We start from the raw sequence: 20998 nt of genomic DNA on the forward strand, positions 1-20998 counted from the left end.
ACGCCTATTTAACAACAGCAGACTCCCAATACATCCCATATGAAAAATATAGAGACCCCCACAGTAATTAGAGATAGCATCTCCCCTTTATCTAGTTCAGATGCAGTGGGGTGATGCGGAGTTATACCGGTTAAGGTCTTAAAAAGTGCCCCCACCTCTACCTGCAGGTGACGAGTAATGACATTTTTGGAACCAGCAGACACCCCCTCCCCCCTAACATACCAATGAGATGCCCAGTTTACAGGCCACTCTTTAGAGATAAATTGTGTATGATGTTACCCCTTTAAAGCCTGTAGTTACCAGTGGATGACTAATCAGATGGGGTAAAGGGTTATACCCCAAATTTCTCCTCTAGGTTATTTGCAAGCTTCTACAGAAAACATCCTTAACTACCCACAAACACTAATACTATTTAATAGTGGGAACCCAAGATTCTAAATAGAATGTAAAAAAAAAAAAAATGAAAAAAAAAACTTAAAAAATATTTAAAGATATGTAAAAGCACTTGATGAGTAGTTAAGAGTAAAATGTGAAATCAATTAATTATTAATGTCACAATATTTATTTTTGTTGAAAGAATAATAATTTAGAATTCTAACCCGAGGCAGAGACTGATACATCTGCATATATCTGTGTGTTTATTTAGTCATTGTTTGTGCTGTTACTACCTTCATTACTTGAACACATTCCACCGTTGCAGAGTTTATAAAGGTAACCAATGAGAGACAGTTTCACATTCTTCAGAGACAGCTGCAGGTAAGAGGATATATTGCATCCCTATCTGGTATTCTTGCTGCAATAATATTTAAGCATATTTTTCCAACCACGTAATTCTTATTTATAATATAAAATGTAATATTTTCTCAGTTACTAGCTGCATAATGTTGTATGTTCAATACTTAAAATATAACACATGCAGAATTGCCCTATATGTGATCAGAAACGTGATTAAAAAATATGTACGTTTACTATCACATACTACCTGTGTGGCTATACTATTATTTTTACAGGGTGTAAGGAAATGCTCAGCAATGGTTTTTTAGAAGTTAATACATTTCTAATAATATTGTTTTTTTTTTAAAAACAGTCAGTCTAAAACATTAATTTATTTGAAAAATAAATTAACGTTTTCAATTTTTTATCTTTACACAACAGACATGCTGGACTGTCATTGAAGTCAGGACTGGGGTAGTTTTAAAAAATTTAGAAAATTTCTAAATTAATTATTTGGGATCAATTTACTAAACAGCCAGCCGTAGGGAATTGAAATCTGAAATTGCAAATTGAGGCTAAATTAGTATAGTTCGAACTACATCTGCAAAAAAAACTTTGAAAACCTAAATTTACCTACATTTTACAATTCGGTGCAACCACTACAATATGGCGTTAAGTGCAAAAATCTTTTCTCCTTATAGAATGTAGTACGCATAATATTATATAGAGAAGAAAAAAAAAAATCAAGTTTCTTGAGTTTGTTAGAATGCCAAAGTATATTTTACAGAAATGTACGGTTATTACATAAATGAAAAATGAACTTGTCTAAAGAAATAAAATAAATGTGGATTATTTGCAATAGTATGTTTTTGTGGATTGATAGATACAACAACTTAGGCAAACTATGTTTTGTTTTAAATAGGCTGTATTGGTTTTAATTAGGCAAGTCGATAACAGGCGTGTTTTAACATGCTGTTTAGAAAATAAGTTTTGAAGATGTTCAGAAATATGGACAGAGGGAGGCATTTTAAATTTTAACAAATCTAATTACGAAGTAAAATCATGAGGGCGCTGTCTTTACAAACACATTGTTATTTGGAGAAAACGTCTCAAAATACGACTCACTGGCAGTTTTGTGACCAAATAGTGACGTTAGTGATTTTTCTATGTCAAAATTATTTCATCATGTGTGTCTCATACTTTAATAATACAATAATTAGTGTTTCACTTTTCAAGTGTGATAGTCTGGGATATTTACTTTAGTGAATCATTAAAATAGTTTCATAGTATTATAATTACCGTATATACTCGAGTATAAGCCGACCCGAATATAAGCCGAGGGAAACTGGGAAAACGTATTGACTCGAGTAAAAGACTAGGGTGGGAAATGCAGCAGCTATTGGTAAATTTCTAAATAAAATTAGATCCTAAAAAAATTATATTAATTGAATATTTATTTACAGTGTGTGTATATAATGAATGCAGTGTGTGTGTGTGAATGAATGCAGTGTGTGTGAATGAATGCAGTGTGTGTATGAATGCAGTGTGTGTGCATAAATGCAGTGTGTATATAATGAATGCAGTGCAATGTGTGTGTGTATGAGTGCAGTGTGTGTATATGAGTGCAGTGTGTGTATATGAATGCAGTGTGTGTATATGAATGCAGTGTGTGTATATGAATACAGTGTGTGAATTAGTGCAGTGTGTGTGTATAAATGCAGTGTGTATATAATGAATGCAGTGCAGTGTTTGTGTATGAATGCAGTGTGTGTGTGTATGCTGTGTGTTAATGAGTGCAGTGTGTATGAATGCAGTGTGTGTGTATGAATGCAGTGTGTGTGTGTGTGATGGAGAGCATTGGTGGGGGGTGGGCATTTTTTATTATTATTATTTTAATTTTTTTTTCTTATATTATTATTATTATTATATTTTTTTTATTATTTTTTTTTATTATTAATATATATTTTTTTTTCAACCCCCCTCCTTGCTTGTTAGCTGGCCAGGGAGGGGGGCTCTCACTCCCTGGTGGTCCAGTGGATGGGCTGAAGGAGGGGGGCTGGCAGAGAGCTCTTACTTACCTTCACAGCAGCTCCTGTCAACTCCCTTCTCTCTCCTCCGGTCCGTGCAGCTCCCAGGTCAGCTCCCTCTGCAAGTCTCGCGGCCGCACAGAGCGTTGCCACGGTAACCAGTGGCAACGCTCTGATCCCGTGGCTCTCACGAGACTTGCAGAGGGAGCTGACCTGGGAGCTGCACGGACCGGAGGAGAGAGAAGGGAGCTGACAGGAGCTGCAGGAAAGGTAAGTTACAGCTTCCTGCCAGCCCCCGGTCCTTGTCTGTATTATGGCAATGTAAATTGCCATCATACAGACAATTGACTCGAGTATAAGACGAGTTGGGGTTTTTCAGCACAAAAAATGTGTTGAAAAACTCGTCTTATACTCGAGTATATACGGTACATTTTAAACACCTTGCAACTAAAGCGATTAGCTGACAATCTGTTTTTTCTTTTTAATTTACTATTCTGCTTCAGGTTTTGAACATGTGGCAACCAATTTGTAAAAACTGCAAAACAGGTTTGCCATGCATGTTTTGAAATTTGTCCAAGCAGCAACATATTTTGATAGAGATGCATGTCCAAACAGGGCAAATCTCATCAGTAACGTTGTCATGCTGGTTTCATTGATATCGCGTCGGAATGGAATGACGTCATGTCCCTCCGTTCCTCGACTCCCCATACAGCGCTAGAAGCAGCAGCTATGGTAGGAGGCCGGTGGGACCTCCTTTCGCTGGTCTTTTCTTCTCTCCCTTCTCAGTCAATACCTCAGTACGCAGATGAATTGACTGAAAGCTGGGAGAAAAACCTCATTTTAAAAACACTAAATATTGACAGTGTAGACAGTGGTGACTTTAATTGACACTCTGTGCATCAATACAACTAATGCATTTGCGGTATAGGCCTCATTAAAACCCTGTGTTTATTTTCACACTCAAAAGTTAATCAAACGATAATTTTTGCAGAAGTCTACACTATAAGCTTGCCTCCTTAGCCAGACACCCTCGCTTTAGAAAAAGACTTCCTTATCAACTGTATGTACACATGTACATATCTCAGTCAATGACAGCACTGAGTTATCTACAAAGCAACCTGCATTAGAAGGAGAGGATACCCGGGGAGACATATAGTGAGGATATACCCGTTTGTAGTTTCTTGACTGTTTGTAGCCAGGTTGTGAATTAAAACCAGCTCACTCGGTACAATCAGGGGTTAAGCTGTGTACGTACACTGATAATGAAGTCTTTTTTTTTTTAAGAGGGAAGAGGGTGTGGCTAAGGAGAAACTTCTTAAATGGACTTAGAGATCCACAGCATCCTCATCCAGCAGTCTTTGCAATTAGCTACACAACTCTCATAGAAGAAGGGTGGGAACATAATGCTGCCATGTTGTTATGTATTGAGGTTTATTCAGTCCACCTTCCAGTAGATGGCAGCATAGTGAAGTTATGCACTTGTTCTGTTGTGTTTAGTCTCTTTTGTGTTATGGCATTATGTGTGTGTACTGAAGTAAAGAGAAGTTCTATTTTACTACAATGTCTGAGAGCCATTTGTGAATATATAACATGCTAATACACTAAACTAGCGACGAGGATGGGATATCAATAAATGGACACTGCAGAATATATATAAAGGAAATTAAATCAGCCTGAGTGAGGAAGTAAAACTTTTTTGGGGAATTCTTTTATCTACAAATATCTCCAGCATGGCTTCTCTGGGACACATGGAGGAATTTGATCTGGCTAATCCAGCCTCATGGGACTCATATGCTGACAGGTTAGTGTTTTTCCTGGAAGCTAATAAGGTGGTGGATGCTATTCAGAAGAGAGCTGTGTTACTGAGTGTTATTGGATCCAAGACATTTGATATTGTCCGCTCACTGATATCTCCTGCTAAACCACAAGACTACTAATTTGAAGAAATACTGGCACTGTTAAAACATCATTTAGCACCAACCCCATCTGAAACAGTAAGGCGTTTTCATTTCAATAGAAGAAATCAGAAACCAGGTGAAAGCATTGCAGCATACATTGCAGAACTGCGCAGGCTGTCTGAAAATTGCAATTTTGGTACCAGCTTAGAATCCTTGTTAAGGGACAGGCTTGTGTGTGGGGTGCAAGATGAAGCACTGCAGAGGAGACTGCTTGCAAGACAGAATTTAACTTTTATTATTGCACAAGAGGAAGCGCTCGCAAATGAGGCTGCATATGTCCATTCAAAAGAGATACAATCCTCCTCCAGCAAAGATAACTCACCTGAAATAAATCTAGTGAAGAAGACTGATGTTAAATCAAAACACTGCTCACCACACTGTTTACTCATTAAGAATAACCGGAAGGTCTCTAGCTGCGGTCTCATCTTGTATACTCTCAGCTAGACCTTCAGAGAAAGCAGCCACCAGACCACTATTGGTCCAATCAACTTCGGACGCCAGTGTTCTGAATTCTATGGCGTAATCGGCTACAGAGCGACTGCCTTGTTTTATTCTCATAAGAGCTTTGGCAGCATTCTTCTCCCTGCCCTTAGGTTCAAACGTAGCCTTAAAAGCTGTGAGAAAGGCACTGTAATCACGGGCTACTGCGTCTCCACTTTCCCATAAGGGGTTAGCCCAGGTTAAGGCTTTTCCAGTTAATTGGTTAATTGGTTTGATCTATCTGTAGGGAATGAACCTGGGGAAGCCTCAAAGTGGTATTCAATTTGGTTTAAAAAACCTCTGAATTCTTTAGAATCACCTCCATAATGAGGGGGAGGTGAAAGGGTTATGGACGGTGGTTTATGTGGTACGGAAACCACTACAGGTGGCGGAACCACAGGTGGTACAGGAGGGAACTCTAAATAGGCAGTCCTCTGGAGCAAGGTCTGAAATGCCTGGGCAAATTGGTCTAACCTGTAGTCCATATCTTCCACCCTACTTTCACAGGCAATCATATGTTTGCATAGTTCTGCAGGATCCATGTCCCTGTCGTAATGTTACGGCTACTAGTGTGGTCCAGCACGCAGAAACTATGTAAACATATACATAAATAAGGAAAGGAAAATAACAGGATAGAGCGTAAACCGGACCTTAGAACGGCCGGACTAATACGCTAGAGACAGAGAATGGTCAAAGGGAAAGCCGAGGTCAAGGAAGCCAGAAAATACTCAATACCGTTTAAACAAGCCAAGTCAGGGAAACCAGAGATCAGAATAACCAGGGAAAAGCCAAGATCAGGATACCAGGAAATCAGAAACACGAAAATAGCACTCTCAGGAAACCAAGAAACAGAAACCACGACAGGGCAAAGTACTGGGGTGAATTAGCGGTTTAAATACCCCTCTCTATGCTGTGATTGGTCAGAGGGGGACCTCTGACCCCGAAACGTGCGTGTGCATTGACGTCGTGACGTCACGCACACGCTGGTATAAGTCCCGGGGGCGGGGCTAGCACCAGACGCGACCACGCGGTCGGCGCCATCTTGGATATGGGCGTGAAGCCCGGAAGACCTGGGGGAGCGGTTCCCGGCTCGCCTTCGAGCAGGTAAGCTCGTGTTGTCGGCGCGTTCGTGCCGGTCAGGCACGGCCGTGAGACTCGGCGGGCCGGTGACCGCAACAATCTGGACTTCCAGGTGTAGTGCCTTATTTTGATGACGTTCTTATTGGAGCAGATTCTATACAGTCATTGGCTGCACAGCTACAACTTGTTTTACAACGTTTTCTTGATGCTGGTCTAAAACTTAAAAAAGAAAAGTGTGTTTTTGGTGTAAGCAGCGTGGATTTCCTTGGTTACCGAGTTGATGCACAGGGCATTCATCCAACTGATTCTAAGGTTATAGCTATTCACAGAGCTCCGGTTCCAACAAACAAACAAGAACTGCAAGCTTTCCTAGGGTTGCTTAATTTTTACCATTCTTTTCTGCCTGATAAAGCCACTGTTGCTGAACCTCTGCATCATCTACTAGATAAAGATGCTCCATGGAAGTGGACTGACGTTCATACTACCGCTTTCAGCGCTGCTAAAAAACTGTTGTCTTCCGACAGTTTACTTGTACACTATGATTTGGAGAAACCGCTCAACCTCACCTGCGATGCTTCTCCGTATGGCATAGGGGCTGTATTGAGCCACACTTTGAGAAATGGGGTTGAGGCTCCTATTGTGTTTTATTTACGGACTTTATCTACTACAGAGAGGAATTACGCCCAAATTGACAAGGAGGCTTTAGCTATTGTGTCCGGTGTAAAAAAGTTTCATGACTATTTGTATGGGCGGAGGTTTACTATTATAACAGATCATAAACCTTTACTGGGTCTGTTCAATACTCCCACTCCTCAAATAATTTCACCACGCATGCTCAGGTGGTCCTTTCTGCTGAATGCCTATGATTGTGAGTTCAAGTATCGTCCTAGCAAGGATATCACACATGCTGATGGATTAAGCCGATTACCTTTGCCTTCTCCTGACTTCCTTGTTCCTCCTATGTCTGAGGTCCTCATGTTGGAATCCATTCCAAACCCTCCGTTACATGCAAGTGACATTGCTTGTATGCCTGCCAAGGATCCTTTGTTGCCCCGTGTGCTCAACTGGGTTTGGAGGGGGTGGCCAAAATCAAAAGTGGAAGACAAGTTCAAACCATTTGTAGTGCGCCAACATGAACTATCTGCCTATAAAGGGTGCCTATTATGGGGAAACAGAGTGGTAATTCCAAATGCAGGACAAGCTCGAGTATTGCATGCTCTTCATGAAGGACATCCTGGAATAGTTTGCATGAAAGCTTTAGCCAGAAGTTATGTTTGGTGGCCTAAAATGGATGAAGTTATTGAAAAGTGGGTGAAGAACTGTGTACCATGCCAATCTACTCGTCATGCTCCACCTAAAGCCTCAGTACATCCTTGGGAAGTGACTAGGTCACCTTGGTCCCATTTACATATAGATTTTGCTGGCCCTTTTCACGGACAGATGTTTTTTTTAGTTGTTGACTCCTTTTCAAAATGGTTAGAAGTTGTTCCAGTTACATCTGCTACCTCAGTCACAGTCATAAAGATTCTAAGGAGGCTGTTTGCTACACATGGGTTGACAGATACAATTGTGTCTGATAATAGAACACAATTTACCTCATCAGAATTCAAAATGTTCATGGCAAGTAATCTTAGCTGGAAATTGTTAGGTCATCTATGTTAGTCTAGGTATGGTGTGTGAATTTGCTTTGTAGAGTAACAATAGGTGCTTGCACAGTGGAGCAGCAGTGCCCCATGTTTAGTATAATGCAGTGTGTAGTTTAGCGAAGCATATTAGAGACAGGCTTAAGTGATATGCTTTGTGTGGTAAGTAGCGTAACAATGCCTATTAGAAGCAAGCGCATAGCAAATGCAATACGTAGATTACAGTGTAGTCAGGCACATGCAAAATATGGCACGGAATAGTAGATTGGTCAGATCAATAAAGTGAAGACATAAGGCTATAATGCCAAAGTACTGTCCTGCACATAGAGTTGTTGACGCTTAAGGTATAATGCGTCGGTTGCGTAGTGAGAGATCATAACAGTAGACATTAAAGAGAATATAACATTTGCACGTTGTTAAGTATTACTGTTTGCTGGTAAGGCACTGTGGTTCGGAGTTGTGTGTGTTTGTTCTTTCTGCTCTCCATGGTTGTCAGTCCTGGACACTTAGTTTAACAGGCTTAAACTGAGGGATTATGGGCCTGGTGCTGACTTGTCCGGAGACTATATGTAGAGAGTCTCTATTAGCCGATGCCGTCTCTTGTGAGACAATGAGCATTGGTTGGAGTGGCGTTGAAGGCTGCAGTAGCGGTGGGCAGTGTGAAGACATCCTTCCAGCCCCAGGCTGTTTTGTAGGCCTGCATCTCGGTGCCACAAACTCTGAAACTACTGGAGCCTGAGTTTCTTCCCCTCACAGGGGCAATGGAGGGCCTGATGGACTTTGGCCGCTTGCGGCGATAAAGCCTCATTGCGTGTGGGCGACGCGTCCGGGTCTTCGCCCTTTTGGCCTTCAGCCCGGGTGGGCTCTGTGGTTTGGGGGTGTGTGAGTCGCCTGTCGCTGTGCCCAAGGGTACACTTCCCTGTCCTTGCCGCCAGCTGCCCCTCTTACCTGCCGTCCGTGCAGGTTTCTGAGTGATTTGTGCTGCTCTCATGCGGTCACTGAGTTGTGCCCAGAAGCGGCTGAATATTGCGTTCAGGCGCTGTGCGGTGTCTTGTCGGATCATCGTGTGCTGTAGCTGATTCGTTGCAAGCAGCGTGTTGACGGCCGCCATCTTGGGGGAGCTGTGTGGGTGCCAGCACTGCTTTCTCTTCGTTTTGTATCCCCGTGTAGCTGGTGGCTCCGAACACACCGTGCAGACCGGGATGACCCCTGCCGGTCCAGAGGGGGGGGGGGGGGTAGGAGGTGAGTAGCGTGGAGGTTTTATGTGCAGGGTTGCCCGTGAGGAGAGCGCCCGCCTCTCCCCTACAGGGTCTCAAGTAGGCCTCTAGTAGCTGGTGCCGGTTCCCGGTAAGTAGTGGGTTAATGACTGGTATCCATCGCTTTGCCCGGGTGTCCCCCACGTTTCTGTCACCCTCCAGGTGTTGTGCGTGCAGTTTTTGGGGGGTATTTGCCCCGAATTGTGCCATTGTGCTCAGGAGCTCCGTTTCAGCACGTCCATGCAGCCTGGAAGCCAGGCTCCGCCCCCATGGCAAGTAATCTTATTCGACATGTTACTATTGCACCATTTCACCCATCATCAAATGGTCAAGCTGAGCGTATGGTTCAGACTACCAAAGACTCATTAAAGAGAATTATTGAAGGAGATTAGAATCGTAGACTTGCAAATTTCCTTCTGCAACAACATGTGACACCTTGCTCAAGCACCGGTAGTAGTCCAGCAGAGCTCCTTATGAACCGGCGTCTTAAAACTTGTTTGGATCGTTTACATCCTGATTTGACAACTGAGTTACAAGAGAAGCAAGAATTGCAATTCAATAAGAACTATAATGCTTCTACTGTCAAAATATTTGCACCTGACAGTGATGTCTATGTCAGGAACTATGTTTCTGGGCGTAAATGGATACCTGCAAAAGTACTTATGGCCACAGGACCCTTGTCATACAAAGTACAAATTCCTGATGGTAGAATATTACGAAGGCATGCCGATCAGATTCGGGAACGGAGTGATGAGATTGTGCCTGCTGCTGGTCCCAGTCATACTGGGTTTTCTGTGATACCAGATGATGTGGAACCACTGGATGATACAGGTCTCAGTTCTCCAGGAGTTGTTATTGAAGAACCAGTTCTGTGTGGTCCATCTGACAGAGCACAGGAAGAAGGGATGGGCACAACTGAAGGTCCAGGTGAAGCAGTTCCAAACATGGTTTTGGGGCGCCCAAGACGAAATATTAAACCTCCCAGTTATCTCAAAGACTTTGAGGTCTAGGGGGAGGAGTGTTATCTATTGAGGTTTATGCAGTCCACCTTCCAGTAGATGGCAGCATAGTGAAGTTATGCACTTGTTCTGTTGTGTTTAGTCTCTTTTGTGTTATGGCATTATGTGTGTGTACTGAAGTAAAGAGAAGTTCTATTTTACTACAATGTCTGAGAGCCATTTGTGAATATATAACATGCTAATACACTAAACATGTATAATGATTGGTAAAAGAAAGCTGCGAGAAGTATAACTTTTTTTTTTTAATTCCTGATCAAAAATGGCGGCATTAACCTATGGGTAATACCAAAGCAATATATACATATAGTGGAAGGGATCAAGTTAACATACAGCTAATAGATAAAAAATATCACTGAACAGTACAAACCTAATGCGCATTGTCAAAAAGTGAAATGAGTAATCAATAGGACATCCCCCTAATAGCAGACAAACTGCTGGTCAGCAACCCCATATTCCTTGATAAATATGGAGCCACGTAGGGACAAAGTTCAAAATAAACATACCTGTAAAGGAACAGGTCTTCGTGTTCAATATTCTCACATCTTGACTAATATCAGACAAACTTTTCTAAGTAATGAAAAACCATGGAGGGGGGCCAGGCGCAACAAGACCGATACGGTGTGGGAGAAAAGGTGAGTAAAATCGCCCTATTACTGAGATCGGAGGGGGTTGGCAAACTAAACAGTCACTTCAGGACTTTCGTGTTAGGAATACTATAGTGTTGCTTTAATGACAATTTAAAGTGTTAATAAAACACAGTTTTTGGTCAACCCCTCATAACCAAAAGAAAACAACAATACAGCTAAAGAATGCACATGTGTTTCAATCCTGGGGCCAGGTTCTCCCATGAGGTTGTTTAGAGTGGCATGCTCTCATTGCTACCCAAGTCAGATGTCCATTATGCACAGAATTATCAATAACCTATCTAATGACTCTACCCTACCGGAGGTGGAGATATGGCATGTATGGACATCAAACACCATAACCACTTCAAATCACCAAAGCAGTGTTGGAGTAACCCTTTAACTTAAAATATAACTTGGTGTCTTACGCAATGTATAGCATTATGAAGAATGTGCATGTCCATGATCTATGTTTATTCAGAGTTATATAGTATTAATATAAATTGATGGTGTGCTGGTTTTGGAGGGAGTTGCAGTTTTGCTGCATATTATTATATGTTATAATATAATCTTTAAATCTCTAAATAATATAGGGCATAAACTTATGTTAAAATTATTCTGGGATCCACAGATGGCATATTCACTTTGCACGGAGAACATAATATGATATACAGGATATATTTCACAAGTTTAAATTTTAGCAAATGCATTCATTTATATGAATTAACTTATGATAAATCATGATATCATTATAAGGGGTGTTATCAGCGAGGTATGCGAGTCAGAAGTGCCTTAATGTTTGTACTTAAATGGACACTATTGTCACCAAAACAACTTTAGCTTAATAAAGAAGCAGTTTGGGTGTATAGGTCATGCCCATGCAGTTATACTGCTCAATTCACTACCATTTAGGCGTTAAATCCTTTTGTTTATGAAGCCCTAGTCACACCTTCCTGCATGTGACTTACACAGACTTCCTAAACACTTCCTGTAAAGAGTCATCTAATATTTGCATTTCCTTTATTGCAAATCCTGTTTAATTTAGAATTTCTTATCTCCTGCTTTGTTTATAGCATGCTATATCCTACATGAGCCTCCTGTATACAATTAAAGTTTAATTAAAAGAGCAGGAGATAAAAACGTTTAATGTAAGTACATATGATTGAAAATGAAACCATTTTGTTTTAATGCAGGCTGTGTCAGTCACAGCCAAGGGAGGTGTGGCTAAGGCTGGATTAACATAAACAAAAGCGATTTAACTCCTAAATAGCAGTGAATTGAGCAGTGAGACTTCAGAGACTTGATTTACACACCAAAACTGCTTCACTAAGCTAACGTTGTTTTGGTCACAATAGTATCCCTTTAAATATTATGTCATTTGGTGTAAGTAAAGACTATATGTAACTCATAATATGAACCTTCATGTGTAATAAAATGAAAGCACACTGCTTTAACTGAAATTGAATAAAAACCAACATTTATATAAAAAAAATAGACTAATAATAAAAAGGTTTATAATCGCGTTTTCTTTTTTCATGTGCTGCTCACCCCAGAGCTTTGTAATAAAATCTATAAAAATCAAAATATAATTTTAATGTACTGTTCGTCTCAAGATCCAGGTTACCATGGAGTCGACATGCACAGAGGAAAAGAAAGAAGGGTTGATTGAGTTTTATGATTCATTCAGTGACATGTTTGAGTTCTTCAGTAGCAACACTACGATCCACGGCACAATCAGACTAACCTGCTCTAAAAGGAACAAGATGAAGACCACTTTCTGGGTTCTGCTTTTTATTGCCACCTTCGGAATGATGTACTGGCAGTTTGGGTTAATGACCAATCAATATTGGTCGTATCCCACCAGCACAACCATAACTGTGCAGTCAAAGTTGAACATGTTCCCAGCTGTGACAATCTGCAATCTTAACCCATACAGGTATGTCTTACCCAAATTATTCCAGATAGAAAATTAAATTCTGCTTTTCACTTTCCAAACAAGTCAGTTAAAATTGACAGTGTCCCATATATCTACATATAAATTGCAGAAAAAGTACAAATTTGGAATGTTATAAAGTTGTATAAAAGAAATCTACAATCAATATATAATACCACCTCTTCTCAAACTAAACTGTGAACATAATATTGGTTTGAAAAAAAAAAAAAAAAACAAGCAGACAAAAAGGAGTGGAACGCTACACAGGTGAAAATATTAAGTTGTACACTCACACTGCAACATATGCATTGCTCTATCGCTGAATATTTTAAGTGCATATTCCACGATGGAGTGTTGGGAGATAGGACACTTTTGAAAGATATCTGTTTTTCACTGCTCAATTGGCTTGGCTTTGATTTGACAAATACAGGGGTAGGACGCTCTTCCCTATTAGAGTGGTAGTTCAAAACAGTCATCTGTTCAACTGGTGCCACACATGCCTGGCTTCCATCCATTAATCTATGAACACTTACATTAAAATTATTGTATTTTACGATACATTTAGGTCAAACAGAAGGTCTGCTTGATATGATGTGTGTTACAAACATTATATATAGAATATCTGTGTTGGCAGGGGGATCATACACTAGGGGGCTTCAAGAGTCTTATGGTTTAAGCAAAAAAAATAAGGTTTGGCCTTTTACATGAATTTTTATTGTACAATGTCAAATATTAATTGTTCCTTCTAGGTTTGATCAGGTTAATGTGTATATTAAACAACTGGATCGCATCGCACAGGAAACCCTTTACACACTGTACAGATATAATGCATCTTTCGCAAGCGAGGAGGTCGATGTCGTTGATCTTGATGAACTACTAAACAGTACAACAAACGATATTAATGGAAGCTTCTCCTTAAACCCCAATATTGCACTAGTGAAGTTGCAAGAAAATGGTCAAGAGCCGACTGACCCTGAACAGAAGAGTTACAAATTGGGATTTAAATTGGTATATTTAAAAAAAACAAAAAAACAATATCATAAATGCATATTTTGTATTAGCAACATGTTTTTATTAAGTGCTCTATCTTATCCTTCAAGAACAGGTGTATGTGTTAAAATTGTCAGTACAGATTGTCAAAGGATTCATATAAAATTGCGTTACTGTCACCAAATCACTTATTAAGGCTAAACTAGTTCTGACAATATTATTTGACTATGAGTATGGTGAACAAACCAATAATTAAATTTAATTACCAATTGCTCAGTCATAATCAAACTGGCAAGCCTATAATCCTATTCCCCAGTTAATGAAACTCATTACACCTTATTTCTAAAGAACTAAATGTTCCAAGTACATCAAGCTCAAATTACCTAATCCCCAGCATATATTAAGCATGAATTATGTGAGTTTCTGTAGCTGCATGCCTGGTATTTACAACAGTAAAATATAGATTGATGAATATCTACTCAAACCGTGACCATTTCCCTGTTTCACTGCATTTTCAGTGTAATTCCACTGGTGGGGATTGCTACTACAGATCCTTTTGGTCGGGAGTCGATGCTCTCCATGAGTGGTACAAGTTCCATTTTATGAACATTATGGCTAATATACCCCTTGTGCTCCCCATCACAAAAGTTACAATCATGAAGAATTTTATTTTAACATGCGACTATAGCGGAAATTCCTGTAATGAAAGGTTTGTATTTTTCATTCATGTTAAATACAAAAATGTAAAAAAAAAAAAAAAAAAAAAAGGGGGATAAAAGGTGTTAAGATGTCTAAATATAATCCAGTGCAGCTAAAACCACCCCATTGCATACACTTGGCAGCACAATAGGTAGCTCCTCCCTATCCCTAATTAGACAGGAACATAGTTAAAACAGATGGTATAAGTAGCTCCTCCCACCGTCAGTCTTGTTTCCAGCAATATCCCAGAGTGGGGTCTTTGTGCTGCCATGGTCTATGACCAGGAAAAGAAAATTACAGTAAGTAGGAAAACATTCATATTTCCTGGCCATATCCATGGCAGCACAACAATGGATAATACCCCAGCAATAACCAAGGGAGGGAAAGAAATACACAAGACTTTCAAATTATGAATGCAAAGTGCAAACACACACCTCATAAGGACATTGGAGCTTAAAACTGATTGCCCATTAATGCCACATTACCAATTGACCTACTCAAATGTACCAAAGAAAATGTCTGAAAAAAGTATTGGTTGATGACCAAGCAGGCATTTAGCCTATAAAAGTTTTAGGAGAAAATTGGTCACTGTTGCTCAAGAGGGAGAAACGGCTCTAGTGGAGAGTTAACAGACCTTCAGGTACTGGAACCCCTATGGCTTAATAGCCTGAACATAGCCAAGAATAGAAGAGTATATATAGATAGTGAATCTATAGAAATATCTATGTTGGACAAGAGAGTTTCATTACAGAGTCTTCATTCCAATCAATAGGTTTTTAGAGCTGGAAGAATAATTTCTTCAATAGGGAGAGAAGAGGCCACTTTATGACTAAATTCAGGAACAGATTGAGGATTATTCTATACTGGGAAAGACAGTAAAGGATTTTAATGCCAAATAGTGCTTGAAGATCTGATATCCTTCTGCCCAATGCTAATGTCAATGATATAGCTAACTTAACATTAAGTAGTTGTGGAGAGATAGTCTCGTGGTTAAAAGGGGTGAGAAGTCCACAGGATCAATGGTTAATGGAGGGATCATATAAATACAGCCGACCAATATTTAGATACCTCCATATCAAAGCCCCTTCACGAAAAGAGATCAGAGAGTGCTGAGACATGTACCTCTGAGGTATTGTGGCTAAGTCCTAGATGAGTCCTGGATAGAAGAATGTATGACCTCCTTGGTAGAAGGAATTTGAATGATCACCTTATTGGAAACAGACCAGGAAAAAAGGCATCCCAACTCTGTAAAGGTAGCCGAGGATATATGTTTTACCTGGCCTTCAGAAGGGTATTAATGCTGCACCTAAAAAAAACAAACCCCTTATATTTAAGCCCTTTTTAATATCGAAACCTCCAGAAAGAGGAGAGTAGCACTGGACCTGATGGAAGAGGAACACTTTGTTGGAGATCCCATGGAGGTACTGAAGAAGATACACAGAAGTGAAAACCATATTGATATTGGCTCTTGCAACTTATGCAGAAGGGAGGTGTTTGATGTTAAGATGTTCCTTTCATAAACATATTCGATTGAAGAAATGTTCATCTACTCCAGTGGATGGTATTTATAATTTTCACTGTCCATGGAATTTCTATAGTAAAGTTAACTTCCTCACTTGTGCCGTCTTATTAAAACTATGGTTGAGGACATGGATGAAAACTTTCTCTGCTGAGTTAATATGACAGTCAACATCCTTTACTTAATAAGTCGTACTGCACTTTCTGAAGAGAGCTGTACTGTGCCTTGGACTGTTTTAAACCATGCTCCCAGCTATACCCTGAACTGAGAGGGATCAAGGTGATTTCAGCTGACCTTTATCTTTCACCATGAAGATGTAAAAATTAAAGTGTCCTTCCACTGCAATCTGGAGAACCTCCGGTTATGTGAGGCAATGGGTACAGGGGAATAAGCATCCAATGTACTAGGAATACGGCCTTTATGATGAAAAATGTTCAAGAATCCTGTAAGCTTACATAGATCTAGAATGGATCTCCATCCACCTGTTAGAAACATAATCTTTGTTCTAGCTGGTTTTGAAATTTCTCACAATAGCTTCTTCGAATTAAGGGGAAGCCACGGAATGTACAATGCGTCTCTTTTTACCTTTTCTCTTCCACTGGTAGAAAAATTACCACTTCTCAATCTACCATACGGTCTTCCAGGTGCGAAATGCCTGGACCCTGGAAGGAATGGAAGTCCTTGGATTGAAATGGTCTCCTGAACCTTAGGTCTTACAGTAGAAAAGCTTTCCTGCCTTCTGCCGTTCTCTTGATCCATTCATCTTGGAGGAGGCCTACACAGACCAGGTACTGAAGCAAAGAGCCCGATTAGTAGACAAAGAGAAAGTCATATTTCTGGTATAACACAACCTATGGAAGCTTCTTAGCTGAAGACTATTTCCGGCTTAATGACTTGTAATGTCAACAGACAAAAGGAAGATTAACTCTGATGTGCTCCTCTAAATTATCCATATCAATCTTAAATCTTAATAAAGACCCTAATGGTACTAGGAACTGAAAAAGATGATATGTTCGTTCTGACATCAGAAAAGAAAGGCTAGAGATAGAAGGCACAACCTTAAAAGATTCTTTCAGATATATAGACACACAGCCGCTGAAAAGCAAATGGTCCACTTGAGCTGATTCTGGAGGTACTAAAACAGGCTGAATATCCTCATCCGAAGATGATACCATATCGCTGAATGTATCCATCTCCAAGGATTCCTCAAAGTATTCATTCTAGGAATTGTCCAGAGGATCTGAGCTTTAACAGCTTCTATGTTGTCTTGAGATACCTCATGTTTGACATTGCATAATATACGGCACAGGGGCAGATGGGCCTGTAGCCACTTTTGGAACCGCTCTTTTCTGGAGCCGAATGGGGAATAAGCTCTAGACACCCCCAGACACTGGACGACACTCAGCCCTGGGAGCTCTAGTCCTTAAAAGGACTTTCCCTGTTGAATCCCCTGCAAACTGGAACAGCAGCCACAGGAGTAAATCTTCTTTCCCTCAAATAACAGGACGACACACAGTTTTGGAGTGTAAGCTGGAATAGATTTTAATGGTGCCACACTTGGCCTTTTATGCAAGTCCCCAAGCAAGAGGTATGCCCACATGGACCTTGTTGGGGACAGGGACACAAACCAATAATAACACATTTACAATGTAAGTCACTAACACATGACACACAATCCCTCCCCTCTGCTTGGGAGATAATTGGATCAGTAACTGTACTAATTCTAATCCAATTATCTCCAAGCACAGAAAAAACATACATTTCTAAAAAGTCCCAAAGGTACCCCAAAACACAAGATATCCCCACAAATGTTACATCCCCTGATAGCACTGATCTGGGTGACCAACATATCCAAAAATCACCCTGATCAGCTCAGGGGTTAAGGAATTTACTGGAAGTCATAGTTTTAACCGACCGTGCACATGGTCCTATGCCCAAAACAGTTCCATGAAATCAGTGCTAACGGTCGGTCAAGTTTGGTAATCTTTCACATGTTTCCCTGCAGGGCCCATAGTCTGTGGGCAGGAGGATGGCAAGCAGGTTTGACTAAAAATAGGGCTCTTAATGGCACTCTCAGCCTATCACTGCCACTCATTTAGACAGAATTCATATTGATTAGACATGTGCAATTAGTTTTGGTCCAAATTAACATTTCGGACGAATTTTGGGTAATTCGAACATTCGGGTGCTTCCGAATGTCCGAATAGCCGAAGTGCCGAAATTACCGAATTGTAGTAGTGCCGAAGTTGCCGAAGTTCCGAGGTGTCAAAGTGCCGAAACACAGTATTGCCCAAGTACTAATATACTTACCCAGTGAAAGAAGAAGAATGTTACATTGCATACAATTTTAAATAAAAAGTATACAAGCATAGCCAGGATTCAGCTGTAGGCATTTGCAACACTTACAACAATCAAGTAATATACATTCATATAAAATGTAAGTTACTTGGCCAGTCATGTAATGACAGGAATGAATAAGTAGATAGCTCCCTAATACTGTGGGAATTAGGGAGCTATCTACTAAAAGGCTGAAAGACCTGAATTGGTGTTTCAGCCAAATTTACTAATACTAAGTAAAGATGACTTTGTATTAGTAAATTATGCCCCGACTCGCTATATCGCGAGTAGGGGCATGTCTATTAAACCTGTGGCTGCTCACTGTTAAAAAAAAAAAAAAAAATCCCCCCTCCTGAGCCCCCACCCGCAACTTGCGAGTGGGGGCTTTTAACCTAAACCCTGAGCGGTGGGTGGGGGCCCAAAAGTAAAAAAAGAGGGGAGGACCTAATGTCCTCCCCCTGGCCCCCACCCCTGAGCGGTGGGGGGGGGACCTAATGTCCTACCCCCTTCCCCCACCCCTGAGTAGGGGTGGGGGAAGGGGGTAGGACGTTGGAGGCCGGTGGGGAGGACAATAGGTTCCCCCATTTTTTACTTTAGGGCCCTCACCCGCCGCTCAGGGAGGGGGGGACGCTTTTTTTCCATAAAGGCTGCTCACTGTTTAATAGACATGCCCCTACTTGTGGTATAGCGAGTAGAGGCAAAATTTACTAATACTAAGTAATTTTTAATAGTAGCAATAGTAGACAACCCAAGGTATTGCAAATTGGGTATTTTCAGTCTTTTGAGAAGCCACTTGGTCACAAACACTGGCCAAAGTTAGTGTTAATATTTGTTTGTGTGTGAAAAATGCAAACAACGAATTTGAATGCCAATTTTGGCAGGGTTTGTGACTAAGTGGCTACTAAAAAGACTTGACAAACCCCATTTGCAATACCTTGGGTTGTCTACTATTGCAAATGGTATGCCATCATGGGTGTAATTTTCATTCCTGGGCTACCATACGGTCTCAAAGGCAACGTAACCAATCTGGCGAATGTTAATGTGAAAAAACTGAAACGCAAGTCTTATATTTGACTCTAACTTTTGAAAACACCATAAAACCTGTACATGAGGGGTATCGTTATACCCTGGAGACTTTGCTTAACACAAATATTAGTGGTTCAAAACAGTAAAATGTATCACAACAATTATATAATCAGTGTAAGTGCCATTTGTGTGTGAAAAATACAAAAATAATTCACTTTCACTGATGATATCATCGTTGTAATACATTGTACTCTTTTGAAAGACTAATATTTGTGTTCAGTGAGGTCTTCCGAGTAAAACAGTACCCCCCATGTACAAATTTTATGGTGTCTTAGAAAGTTACACAGGTTAATATAGTGCTTCTCTGCACTTTCTGCCTGGTTGTCAGGCATGTCAGTCAATTTTTAATTAATAAAATCACATAATTATCCTAAAAGATTACTTAAATATACACACACACACATATATATATATACACACACACACACAAAAACACATATATATATGTATTTTTAAATTCTACGTGTATACTTATGTAATTATCTATCTCTATATCTCTATCTGCAGTTATTTGTATTTTATATATAGATAGATGTATATAGAATTTCATTCTAAGTGTATTTTGATATATATATATATATATATTAATAACAAAGTACAGTTAGAATGAAATTACATATGTAGATATAATTTATTTTCATTAAAAAATTTTTTTACTTTATTATTGTAATTATATATATATATATATATATATATATACACATACATACATACATATATACACATACATACATACACACACACATACCTTCATTCTAAGTGTATTTTAATACTAATATATGTACTTCTATTATTAACACACACATACACACACACACACAATTTATTTTACATGTCTAACAGCACAGACAGTCCCCCTGCAGACAGATCCATAGCCAGCTATAGGGGGCCATGTAATCGCCCTGATTTGCCGTGGGAGGGCTGCATTGGCTGTCAGGTAGTCCTCTCGAAGAGGATCGCGGTGAAGGTAAGTACCGCTGACCTCCTGGGGGCTTAAGCCATTACGGCGTTCTATGCCACCGCAATGGCTTCAAAGCCCATTTAAATGGGGACGGCATAGAACGCCGTAACGGCATTAATGGGTTAAAAACAGGTTTGTTAATTATTGTGTAAAACAGGTGCTGATGGCATTACTTTGGCATCAATCGGGGCACATTAGTATTAGTATATTGTTCTAGAGGATCAGGATAGTGCAGATTTTTTTTGTGTATACAGTGAGGGAAAAAGTATTTGATCCCCTGCCGATTTTAAACGTTTGTCCACTGACAAATAAATGATAAGTCTATATATTTTTAATGGTAGGTGCATTTTAACAGTAAGAGACAGAACAACAACAAAAAAATCCAGAAAAACGCATGTCTAAAAAAGTTATAAATTGATTTGCATGTCAATTAGTGAAAAAAGTATTTGATCCCCTATCGATCAGCAAGATTACTGGCTCCCATGTGTCTTTTATATAGTTAACTAGCTAAGATAAGGAGCACTCTCTTCAAGGGAGTGCTCCTAATCTCAGCTCCATGGCTGTATAAAAGACACCTGTCCACAGAAGCAATCAGACTTCAAACTCTCCACCATGGCCAAGACCAAAGAACTGTCCAAGGATGTCGGTAACAAGATTGTAGACCTACATAAGG

At 40.0% G+C, this 20998-nt stretch overlaps 1 protein-coding gene across 1 annotated transcript in view; it reads left to right on the top strand.

Annotated features, from left to right (window-relative positions):
- Nucleotides 1–706: 706 nt before the first annotated feature.
- Nucleotides 707–20998, top strand: part of SCNN1D (sodium channel epithelial 1 subunit delta) — a 45099-nt gene continuing 24807 nt past the window's right edge. The window contains exons 1-4 of the mRNA XM_063437209.1: nucleotides 707–756; nucleotides 12414–12736; nucleotides 13483–13741; nucleotides 14242–14432. Of these exons, the coding sequence (XP_063293279.1) occupies nucleotides 12426–12736; nucleotides 13483–13741; nucleotides 14242–14432 (761 nt within the window). The 5' untranslated portion in view covers nucleotides 707–756; nucleotides 12414–12425. The remainder of the gene's footprint in view (nucleotides 757–12413; nucleotides 12737–13482; nucleotides 13742–14241; nucleotides 14433–20998) is intronic.

The sequence above is a fragment of the Pelobates fuscus genome, chromosome 11, assembly GCF_036172605.1.
Source record: "Pelobates fuscus isolate aPelFus1 chromosome 11, aPelFus1.pri, whole genome shotgun sequence".
Classification (NCBI taxonomy): Eukaryota; Metazoa; Chordata; class Amphibia; order Anura; family Pelobatidae; genus Pelobates; species Pelobates fuscus.